Source organism: Pseudonaja textilis, chromosome 2, assembly GCF_049901715.1.
Source record: "Pseudonaja textilis isolate UNSWEBS1 chromosome 2, rPseTex1.2, whole genome shotgun sequence".
Classification (NCBI taxonomy): Eukaryota; Metazoa; Chordata; class Lepidosauria; order Squamata; family Elapidae; genus Pseudonaja; species Pseudonaja textilis.
Genome location: NC_141991.1, coordinates 227,989,963 through 228,002,842, shown reverse-complemented (window position 1 = coordinate 228,002,842; position 12,880 = coordinate 227,989,963). Strand labels below are relative to the sequence as shown.

Below are 12,880 nucleotides of genomic sequence, written 5' to 3'. Positions count from 1 at the left end.
CTTCCTTCCAGTAGTATATAGGTAAATTTTATGTAAATTTAAAGAGGTAGGGAAAAAGGCATGTGATTAGTACTGTTGTGTAAAACCTCAAAAGAAATGTTTTGGAATCTTTAGGAACATGTATAAAATGTGTCAGATAAATAGTTAAAGATAACTTTTTCCAGACTTATGGTTCTGCCTATTGGGGGTAGCTTCTGAAGCAGCCATGTGGCCCTGAAAAAGGTCCTTGTGCTCTAATGATTTGAAAATAAGATATTAGAGTCTTTGGGTATTGAGCAACAATAGAATGATTACAATGTCCAATACCAGACAAAGTAGAAACGGTACAGTTGTGAGCACTGATATGGGACAACCCAAAGAAATTAAATAAGATTATCTTTTGGATAAAGGTTGTAGATAAAAATGAAAAAGAAGCTGAAATAAGAAGAAACCTTGTAATAACAGCAGAAATGGTGGAGAAAAGGATAAAGAAAATCAAGAATTGGTCAGCACCATGTGAAAATAACTACATAGTTTTTGGTTGAAACATCTGACTGGTCTATACTCATTGTCAAGCAGTTTAACAACATACTGCAATGAGATAAATTTGAAAATTGCTTAACATTTAGAGGATACTTCCGGTGGCAGGACAGGGAGAATGGAGGTGAAGAAGACTGTTGCAGGCTTCGAACACCTTTTCTGGCGTCAGGAGCGATCCCCCAGGGATACACGAACCCCGGAGAGGTTCGTGTCAACGTGGAGAACCTCGAGCTGCAGAGGGGGGAAGGCAACCCCCCGACAGTGAAGAGGGAAGCTCCCGAGCCCAGCGCAAAAGAGTAAGCTGTCATTCTATGGCGGCTTCAAATCCGGTCTGCCACTTGAGTGAATAAGCAAAGCAGTGACAGCCTGCGAGGTCGAGTAACAAGAACAGAGAAACGGTTTATAACTTGGATTCTTTGAAGACTGAAGGGAGCAGAATGACAGAAGAATGACAGCATAAATTTTTCTCTCCGGGTTGTGATTAGCACCTCTCAGAAGTTGGGCGGAGAGCGGCCAGAAAAGCACTTGGGAAAATGAAAGGATTATAATGGAGAGCGGAAAAGCCTAAGCACAAAAGGAAAGCACAATTTTACCCTGTGAAAGGGAAGCTCTGGGAAAAGAGGGAGATTGCTAAAACCAGGAGATCGGAGGTCCGGAATTGGTGAGGGGCTTTATCTGACTTTTGGACCTTTCTTTTTGACTTTATTTGAGAAGAGGGAGGCGTCGGAGGTGAAAGAATACTGACATTGATTGAGTCTTATGAATCCTCAGATCTGAGCACAATATGACTATTACATCTATTTAATACTGTGGAGAAGACAAACTGAGCATTATATTGGACTTTGGAAGATTTGTATGTTGATTTAAAAGTTGGAAAGCAAGCAAAGAAAGAAGAAGCAGCAAGAGGAAGAAGGCAGAGGCGAACAGAAGGCTGGGAAAGACGGTATTGGGTCTGCAGATTAGTCAGCACATTACACCATTTGCTGATTGGAAGGCTGAAAAGAATCCTCTAGCTGGAAGATGAACTTTTAGCTCACCCAACTTGCTTTCTTTATTACGTGGTACTACTTAATTTTACTAATTTGGCACTATTTTCTCTTTAAGATGACTTCCTTGCTGTTTGTTTGTTGATTTTCTGAAGCTGTGGTAATCTCTCTCCTACCCTTTCTCTTATTGGTTTTGCCCCCTGCCTCCTTATTGTATCTCCTAAATACCTTACATAATTCTACTTATTTGGGGGGGGGGGGGAGAGGGGGATATACTATTATTATAGAGTTAAGAGATTACAGGACCCAAATACTGAATGGTGATTTGGGATAATATATCTACAATTGTGCATCAACAAAAACAAATACTTAGAGAGATGACATCCACAACAACTATGGCCTTAAAAACAGGAAGGAAGGCTACCCCGACCCTATCGACTATGTTGACATCCACCCCACCAACAACTCAAAAAACCATTGAGGAATCTTTAACAGGGGAAAAGCAGCCTAATGTCCCCAACTTCCATATTATCTTTGCAGGAAGCTATATCTAAAATGCAAGAAATGATGATTAAAAATCACAATGAAACTAGAGCAGATATAAGAGAATTGAAAGATGAGATGGGGAAGCTGAAGGCTGAAATGAAAGCAGATATATCGAAGGTGGAGGGTAAGATAGGGTCTCTACAGCAGGCCATGGAGAAAAACGAAGTGAAAATAAAAGACATAGAGAGCAGAACAACACGCATGGAGACTAACTTTGAAAGGATGGATGAGGAATTTAAAAATGTACTTAGAGAAACGGAAGACTCTCTGGTCCACCTCGAGATGGACAAAGCAATGGCGTATTTAAGGTTCCAGAATGTGGCGGAAGCAAAAAATGAAGAATTGGAACATTTGATGGCAGAAATATTGGCTGAATGGTTAGGAAAGGAAAAAGATGATCTAATTAAAGAGTTTGATGAGGTATATAGGGTTAGCACAAGCTACGCCAGGCGTAACAACTGTCCAAGAGAAATTCATATCCGCTTCTCTAGTAGATGTCTGAGGGATTTAATTTTGAAAATGTCTAGGGAGGAAACAATATCATATAAAGGCAGAGAAATTAGGATTTTAAAACAAATTCCAAAGAAAGTGAGGATGATAAGACAAGATTATAAATTTTTAGCTAATGATTTAAATAAAAAAGGAATCCAATTTAAATGGTTAATCCCGGAAGGGATGTTAATTACGTGGAAAGAGAGGAAATTCAAAATAGAATCGATAGAACAGGCCCAAGATTTTTATCAACAGCTCACGGATACGAATGGTCAATCCACTAAAGAAGAACCTAAAAGGAGACCACAGGAGGACCGATATCATCACAGAACCCAAAAGGAACAACTTTCTCCAATTTCAGGAAGTGATAAACCACAACCTGGGAGAGAAGAGCAAATCCCACAACAACAACAACAAGAGAACCGAATCATTACTAGGCAAAAATCTAAGCAGACGTAGATAAATGGTGGAAGGGAAGAAGTTGCTCTCCATCAATATAAATGGATTAAATTCATTATCAAAAAGAAAAAGGATATTTTCAAAACTTATTCAACATAACGCAGATATAATATGTCTTCAAGAAACACATATTTCAAAAAATGACGAAAGACATCTAATTTGTCCAAAATTAGGGAAACTTTTTACGGCACCGGCCGACAAACACAAGAAAAAAGGAATTGCAATTTACGTAAAACAAGATGTAAAGGCAGAATTAACCTGGTCGGATCCCGAAGGAAGAACTCTGGTTATACAAGTTTGGATAAACCACATCACATTTTTACTTGTAGCAAACTATGCCCCAAATGAAGACCAGGGGAAATTTTTTAAACACCTTCACCAAAAAATAGTAGGCTTTCAAAAAAAGAAACATTTGCTTGATTGGCGATTTTAACTCCATTGCAGACTACCAAAAAGACCATAGTAATATGGGAAAAAACAAGAAGGGGAAAAGGGAACTTTCTGCGGCATGTAAGGAAATGTTGAAAGAGTTAAATTTAAAAGATTTATGGAGGGAACGGAATCTTGAAGGAAAACAATTTACATACTATTCTAATCCACATAAGACTTGGACTAGAATAGATGGACACTAAACACCCAAATTGTAAATGAAGAAGAGTATATTAATAAGCTGAAAGATGAGCTAAACTATTTCCTAAAAGATAATAATAATGAAACAACTTCAAAACAGAACATTTGGGATACTATGAAAGCAATTATAAGAGGCACAACAATTTCCTATAATGCTATGAGAAACAAGAGAATTTATGCCCGACAAAACGTATTACAACAACAAATCAAAGACTTAGAAACACAATTACAAAAAACCCCTAAGATCCAAGGACTACAAAACCAGTTATTATTAGCCAAACATAAGCTGAATTTAATTGAACAAGATAAAATAGAAGTTAGCTTGAGAAGGTCCAAACAAAATTATTTTGAACACGCCAATAAACCAGGAAGATGGCTATCTTATAAACTTAAAAAAGAAAAAGAAAAGAGACTGATACACCAACTAATAGACGAGAAAGGCACACCACAACATGAGATTGAGAAGAAAAAAGATATTATATTAAACTATTTTCAAAGATTATATAAAAAAGAAGAAATCAATGAAGACAAAATAAGAACTTACCTGGAGAATACGAATGATAAAACAATAGGGGAAGGAGAATTATTAAATAAGGATATTACATGGTCTGAGTTAAAATCCGCAATGGAGAATCAAAGTAATAATAAATCCCCTGGTCCAGATGGGATTCCAGTAGAATTGTACAAAGCCACAATAGACTTAGTAGGGCCACTGATGCTGGAAGTGTTTAATGAAGTACTTTTGGCAGCCAAAATGCCAGACTCATGGAGGGGGGCGTTGATTGCGTTAATTCTGAAGGAGGATGTAGATGCCAGATATATCAACAATTATAGACCAATTTCACTTTTAAACGCGGATTATAAATTATTTACTGCAATTATAGCGAATAGAGTAAAACAAGTTTTAAATTTATACATTCATGAAGACCAAAATGGTTTCCTTCCATCCCGTCAAATCAAAAACAATTTAAGAACCGTTATTGACGTCTTAGAATATTATGAAGCTCATCCAGAGAAACAATTTGCACTCATGTTTTTAGATGCGGAGAAAGCATTTGATAACTTACATTGGCACTTTTTAATACAAAAAATCTATAACATGAGTCTGGGCACTAAATTCGAGAACATTATCACAACAATTTACAATACCCAACAAGCCAATATACTAATTAATGGTGAACAAACAGGCCCATTAAGCATTGAAAAGGGCGTTAGACAGGGTTGCCCTCTCTCACCCCTCTTATTTATATTTGCTTTAGAATCACTGTTAACGCGGATAAGACAAAACTTTGAAATCCAAGGAGTTAGGGTTAAAGCAGAGGAATATAAACTACAGGCATTTGCAGACGATATGGTTTTTTTCCTAGAGGAACCCATGGAAAAAGGACATAACCTAATAAAAGAACTAGAACAATTTGGTTCAGTAGCAGGATTAAAGATTAATAGAAATAAGACAAAATTACTGACTAAAAATCTAACAGAGAATCAGAGGAAAGAATTAGAAAAAACCATGGGGATACAGGCAACAAAAAAGGTCAAATATTTAGGCATATGGTTAACACCACATAGTAAATCGCTCAAAGAGAATAATTATGATAAACTGTTACAGCAAATTAAGAAAGATCTAGAATCTTGGAATAAGTTGCAGCTTTCTCTACTGGGCAGGATTGCCACGATCAAAATGAACATCTTACCAAAACTCCTTTACTTATTCCAGACAATCCCAATAAAATTACCAAAATTTTTTTTTGAAGATATAAATAAGGTAACCCTTAAATTCATTTGGCAAGGGAAAAAAGCTAGAATCAATATTAAGGCTTTACAAGATGCAAAAAGTAGAGGTGGGCTAGCGCTCCCAAACTGGGAATTATATTATTGGGCAGCCAACTTATTATGGTTAAAAGACTGGGTTAATTTACTGAATAAAAGAACTTTAGTCTTGGAAGGGCATGGCGTTCAGAGAGGATGGCACGCATTTTTATGGGATGTGGGGAAAACTAAACAGTCGTATTTTCACAGACATCTTATTAGAGATTCATTATTAACTAATTGGAAAAAAATATGCAAAAAACATTATTTAAAAATTCCGATTTGGCTTTCAACAATGGAGGCAATGGTTCATCCCAACAATTTGGATATAACAAAAACGACTAAATATAAAGATTTATTAGACCCTTTAGGAAAATTAAGAACTAGACAGGACTTACAGGAACAGGGATTTAAAATTGACCAGTGGTTATATATACAAATCCATAGCAGATACAAACAAGATATCAAAGAGTTTGGAATTTATAGCAAATTACAATATTTAGATAAAATCTTATTAGGATCAAATAAAAAGAATATCTCCAAATTTTATAAATATTTATTGGAAGTAGAATTAGAGCAAGAGATAGTGAAAGGGAACATGATAATGTGGAGTAGGAATATTGGAAGAAGCATTACATTAACAGAATGGGAAAAGATCTGGAATAGAAACATCAAGATTACGAAATCCGCGGCGTACAAAGAAAATATGTATAAAATGTTATATAGATGGCACTTACCCCCTTTGAGGTTAGCGAAAATGAACCCAAACACTAGTCCAAAATGTTGGAAATGTAAAAACATAGAAGGAACCTACTTTCATATGTGGTGGTCTTGCAAAGAAGCCCAGAAATACTGGCAAAAAATCAGAAAATGGTTGGAGGAGATAACCAAAGAACAAATCGAATACAAACCGGAGTTCTTCCTACTAGGGATCTCTGATAAACATTTACCTAAAAAGATGAAATATGTAACAATTCATATCCTAACTGCGGCCAGATTAGCATTTGCCCAGTGCTGGAAATCACCCTATATACCTACAGAACAAATGGTCATCTAGAAAATATGTGACTGTGCAGAAATGGACAAATTAACCATAGCACTTAAAAATAAAGAGTCTTCAACATTTTATGATAATTGGAACTTGTGGTATAATTGGTTACTTCAGAGATAAACTGTTTTAATGAACAATGGGTAATTTAAGCATAGATATTGATAAGATGTGTGTATTTAAAGTAAGGTAGGATAATTGGATCCTGCAGACTGTCAAAAAGGATATCTATCTGTTTTTAAAGGTATTTTCTTTTCTCTTCCATTTCTTTGTTTCTTTCTTTCTTTGCTTTTTTTTTCTTTTTTCTTTTTTCCCCCTGTTGTATATGTAATGTCAATATGTTTTTAATTGTAAATTCAATAAAATTTATTCAAAAAAAAGAAAAGAAAATTGCTTAACATTTAGCAAAACTTTTCTGATAATGAAAAATTCTTCAATGAAAAGAGCAGAATCAGGCAATTCCAGGTCAATGACATGCTTACCAATAACTTATAAATTGCTAAATTGGTGTTGTGGCTGTTTCCATCTGAGCAGAAAGGAAACCATCCAAACAGCGCAGAAACAAAAGATAAATTCCTAAATGACAAGATGATTTTGGAAAACTGCAAGAGAATGTAGACCAACTACAATAAAGTTTTTGACTCCTGTTATTGGATAATCAAGTACCTAGAAATAAAAAGAGACAATAGAAACATTAGAAGCTCTGTGCAAAGATCAGGGGCACAATGAATGACATAATTGCTGGTCTACGATGATAGACTAGAAGAGGTTAACATCAAGAGGGGAATTTCAAGGAGTCTCAGTATCAACTCTACTGATTATCATTGTAGAGATTTCTCTGTCAGCGATAATGAACAAGTCAGGCCATGTCTATCAGACATCAGAATAATCTGTCAGGCTATCCCACCCCGCTTACATGGATGATCTGAATAAAGGTGAATGGAAAAACACCATTTGAAATAAAATTGCTGCTCAACAATGTCCGTATATACATCCAGAATATTGCAGTGGAGTTGCACTGGGCAAATGTGCTACCCTTACCATCAACAGTGAAAAAAATAGTGAAAATTGAATATGCCTTACAGAAATTACATCAAAAGTCTGGATGAAGAAAATCACTATAAATACGTAGACTTCCTTCAAGCTGTTAACATCAAGAATATGGAAGTCAAGAAGGTTAGTAGTGAATACATCTAATATATGAGAATGAAGATTTTAAAGACTAAACTCAGTAGGGGAAATGTCATCCAGGCAATTATTATCTGAGCAATTCCAGTAGATACACAGTTAGAATAGTGGACTTGACTCAAACAGAACTAGAATCTTTGTATAAGAAGACCAAAAAATATAATTATAATGAATTGTGCCCTTCATCCAAGCAGCAACACTGACAGACTCTATATACCAATAAGCATAGGTGGTATGAAATGTTGCAAGTACACCAGACAGTTGAAGAGGAAAAAAAGGCATTGGAAGAATATCTGAAGGTCAGCAAAGAAGATGCAATGAAACTGGTATTCTGAGTTGGGAAGAGACCAAACTAGTCTACAAAAAAGACTAAATGAAAACAGAAAAGAAACATTATAAAGCAAAGCATTACATAGACAGTACATAAAAAATAACTAGCAGGCAAAGCAAATAACAAGACTTGGCAATGGCTAACAGCAGGAAAAGTGAAGAAAGAGGAGGACTAATTCTGATTGCACATAGAAAGCAAGAATTAAAAGGACAGCAATAGACATCAAATGAAAAGAAGCAAAGAAACAGTGGAATAACTGGTTAGCTGTTTCAAGAAATTTGCATAGACTGAACATAAACAATGGCATAATAAAATAGCAACAATAGTGCATTGGCATATCTGCAAAAAATACTGTTTTCATCTCATGAAAGCAAGAACCGGTGGGACCACAAAGTAGAGTTTAGAATTCAAACAGACAAGCATTTGCCACTTAACATCCCAGGCTTAACAATTATTATAAGAAAGACAAAAAAAGTCTGGACAGCGGATATTGCAATACATGGAGACAGCAGAATAGAAGAGAAAGAGCTAGTGAAGATAACAAAATACAAAAATCTAAATGGAACATCTGTGTCAAAAAAAAAAAGTAAAATTAGTACCACTAGTCAGTGGTGTCTTGGATGCAATTCCAAAAACAATTGGAGCACCACTTGAACACCATCAGCAACAGGCAGCTTTTGCTTGGAACAGTTTACTTTAGGCAACAATACTTTTAACACCATCAAAGTGGTGTCCCAGGTCCTTGTGAAAGACTCAATAGGTAGATAAAATCCAAGTCTAAACAATTGACTGTATGACCAATAATACTAATAATAATGTGCAAAGTATTATAGTTAGATGTTAGATAACAGATGAGGGAAAAATAATTTGTAACCTGCTGCTTGCCTAGATAATTCTAAAACTTTAGTTCTACATTCATAAATAGAGGGGAAATTCCTGACTTTGTTATGAAAGATCTTGAATGATTCAAAATCCAATGAATAAGTACAGAGGAGCTTGTACTATTTCATGAGGTGGTATTTTTGGCCATTTTACTCATCTTCCTTCAGTTGGCAGCTGAGGGGACAAAGTTATGTCTTTCAATTGGTGATGTTCCCAATATGCAGTGCCATCCTTCATGCCAGAGACTGAATAAAAAAAATCCGAAAAACATTGTAGCATATCCTTGTGTTCAATAACTGAAAAAATGTAATGTGACTAGGAACATTTTTTGGGATCCCAGGATCTGAAAGAAGTAGGCAGAGCTATATAGGTTTTTAATTTTTATTTCTGATTTTATTCACTTCAAAGACAGGAAGAAGCAAATTCATTCCATTCATTATTGGAAGAGTCAAGAAGTTTCATTTCCCCAGCTAATTGTTTTGCATGTACCATTTCCTCTCATTCTAGGCCAGAGATGTCAAACTCAAGGCCTGTGGGCTGGATTTGGCCCGCATGGTGCTTAAATCCAGCCCATGGGACCAACCTGGAAATATCAAAGGACTGGCCCGTTGTGTCCTGGTGGTTAAAATGAGTCCCGTATAGCCTCCCACACTTATTTTCACCTTCCATGGCCTCCTGTAGCACTCTGCCAGCTGAAACCGGGCTGAAAAACAGGCCAAAAATGGGCTGAAAAACAGGCCAAAAATGACCCATAAATGAGCCATGTTTCCCTGTTTTGGCCGGCAGGGTGCTGCAAGAGGCATTCATCCCACCCACCCCTCCACGTCACCAGCCTGCAGAGAAGAACTGCAATGCTGATCCGACCCTCAAAGAAACCTAGTTTGACAACCATGTTCTTGGCAAACATACTCTAGTATAGCAAAGGATTTTTCATTTTACTATTTTTTCTCCAAACTTGTGGTTGTTATAAAAAACTTTTAAAATATTTTAATACAAAGTGTTAACTTAATGCATATGTGTTCTTAACATATATGTACCATGATTCATAATTCTTAGCCCTACTCCTATTTACTGCTCTTGATCTTATTTTACCATGTACTTTTAGGTTGAAAAGTGGATAGATGACTGGGTGATGATGTTACTGATAAACATTTAATCAATGCCAGGCTCTAAAGTTTTCTAAATGAGTTTTTGATGATGTTGTTCCCTTATTTCCCACGTTGCGTCCTTTGATGTTTCAATGAGTTTTCTCAGTCTCACCTAGTATCCATACATTGTAATTAAACTATTCAATTTATTACAGGTTTCATTTACATATTCTGTATTTTGATATTCTTTGTATCCACAATGTTGTTTTTGGCTAAAATGGTTAAACCTCATTTCCTGAACTGAAGTAAATAATAGTAACATTATAATAACCACAAAAATTTTATTATATTTTTGGCAACTTACAGTAAATACTCTTTTCCTACTTTTACAGAAGGAGCTGAGCCTTCCAAGAAGGGGAAGTTTGTAAGTAACCAATGTTTATTACAATTATATATATTCATTATAAAGGGTGGGTCAGGTCCTCCGTTGTGTGTTATCAGTGGCTGATAAACAAAGGTTAAATATGGCAGTAGATAGTGGACAAAGGAAGTGTGTAGCTTTTGTGCTTTATTCTCTATTTTTTCTTTCTGGATATAATATATTGATCAGGACAGATTATGAAGATCTTTAGATTAAGACATTTATTAAGTTGTTTATTAGTTTTTATATTAAAAAGTTTCATTATAACAGTATAAGTTGTGAATACTTTTCTGTGAAGTTACATCTGTATTATTTTAAAACTAGAAAAATTGATAAATCAAAATAATAATTCTTACTGGTGCCTATCTTCTATGAAACTGTGACTGTTAAATATGGAATGGGAAATAAAACAGCTGTTGGTAGTTTTAAGAAACTTTGCTGGTGCTAAGGATCTGAATGATGAGATTGTAGCTAAAAAACAGTATCTGCTATCTATTGCCTCTTAAATAATTTCATCTTATCCCACTCCCATTTATTGCCATTTGCCTTTCGAACATTAAATTTGGGAGCATGTGCATTTTGTGACAATCCTGTATCAATTAAACATCAAGCAGAATAGTTCATTGAAAATTTGTAAAATGGATTTTTTTTCTTATGATATACAAAAAGGTTGGTCAATTAACCTGCTTTCCATACATATCTCAGATCTTTGGAGATTTTAAATAAATAGTAAAACATAATTAATAGTAGATATTTTTTGGTTAGGGTTTTTGATTAATACCATTGTAGAATACAATTTTTTAAAGGTGTAAATGAGATTACTTCAACTGTAGTACACAAGCTACATACAACCTTATGGCTATTTTGGTTTTAGTCCATTTTAAACTTTTAGCTAATTGCAGCCCAGATGGGCTTGTTTTCAGTAAATGACCCTTTAAGAAATTTTTGGCTTTTTAATTTATTTTGGGACTAATAGTCTTGAAACTAAGACCATTGTAATATTCTATTTGTTTACCTGGAAATAACAAACCAAAAAATGCTGCAAATGACAGATGAAACTAAATTCCAATCTGTTTCAGGAAAATTCAGTACAGAAAATCAAAATTCTCTTTCTAAAAACCATTCCTAAACTTGTTGTGAAGGCTGGAATGCACGAGGATATAATACTGAGGTTGATTATTGGGAATCATTTTCATTTTTTTCTTGAGTTCTTTGATAAGATGGACTTTTAATGGCTTGCAAAAATTATAGCAAAATTCTAAATTTTGAGAGCAGTTAGCAATGTATAATCTTAGGTGTCTAAAATTATCCTTGATTGTGTCATTGTAATATATTAATCCAACACCTGTTTTCACTTCCTGGACCAATATTAGAGAAAACTAGTGAATGTAGTACTATAGTTGCATATCATATTGGCTGTGTTGCTTGATCAGAATGAACAGATTTTTCTTAGAGAACTATGAAAATACTCAGAAAATTTGATCTGAACCTTTCATCTATTTTTCAAAACTAGCAGCAGACTCAAGCTGTTGCTATAATGAAATAGTGATTATGAATTAAATATTTCTTTTTAAAATTATTACACTGAAAAATCTTTTCCATGTTATTTATTGAAAAGGTAATTTTGGTCCTTTATTTTTGAGTCTATTGTTAGTCATTTGATATGATTGTTATAGAAATGTCACATTAAAACACAACAGTAGGCTTATAAGACTACAGGGAAGATTTTTGGGGGGTAATTGTACAACATGTTTGGCTTTAATACCGTTACAGCCATATTTATCATTTGCTACATTTAATTTTAATGAAATATGTCAAACTGTCATCTATGAAAATATTTCATAGGACCACTTTGTTTTATTATTTTAAGCAGTTTTCACAATCAGGCTACTGCAGGTTTCCCACATAGTAATCAAAAGTGTCATTCTATGTTGAGGAAAAAGTGGCTAATACCATTAAGTGAGATGCTGAATATAAATTTCACATATGCAATTTAACAAGAATTAAGATACTTTATTATGGCATGTTTCCTAAAAGCTAATAAAGGTTATAATAGATGTTTCCATTAGAATTCTTGAGTGTGAATTATTTTAAGGAAGGAAAGGTATAAGGTAGAAGATACAATAGAATATTACATTTTTCAAAATGGAGAGATCCATATTATTATTTTTAAAAATTGCACTGATGTATGTTTGATATCAATTTAAATCCAAATTAAGAAAAATGTGCAGTTGTCTTAACAGATTTACAGATTCATTTGAAATTTCAATTCTGATGCACCAATGCAGGAGAGGTCCCTGTGTCAGGAACCCTAGGAGAACAACCATGAGCCATGCAGTCATTGGCAATGTCATAGGACATGTTATATATTTCTTTATTGTTGGCTTTTAAAATTTCAATGAGGAAGAGGTGAAAGCACCTCTGTTGACTGAATATTCAGCATTTTTAGAATATTCATACAAAACAGGATTCATCTTATCA

The 12,880-nt window shown here is 34.6% G+C and overlaps 1 protein-coding gene across 7 annotated transcripts in view; it reads left to right on the top strand.

The window, feature by feature from the left end:
• Nucleotides 1-12,880, top strand: part of MAST4 (microtubule associated serine/threonine kinase family member 4) — a 210,049-nt gene that overhangs the window by 94,196 nt on the left and 102,973 nt on the right. For all 7 annotated transcript variants that reach the window (XM_087927216.1, XM_087927214.1, XM_087927213.1 and 4 more), the window contains one exon: nt 10,371-10,402. In XM_087927216.1, the coding sequence (XP_087783342.1) occupies nt 10,371-10,402 (32 nt within the window). The remainder of the gene's footprint in view (nt 1-10,370; nt 10,403-12,880) is intronic.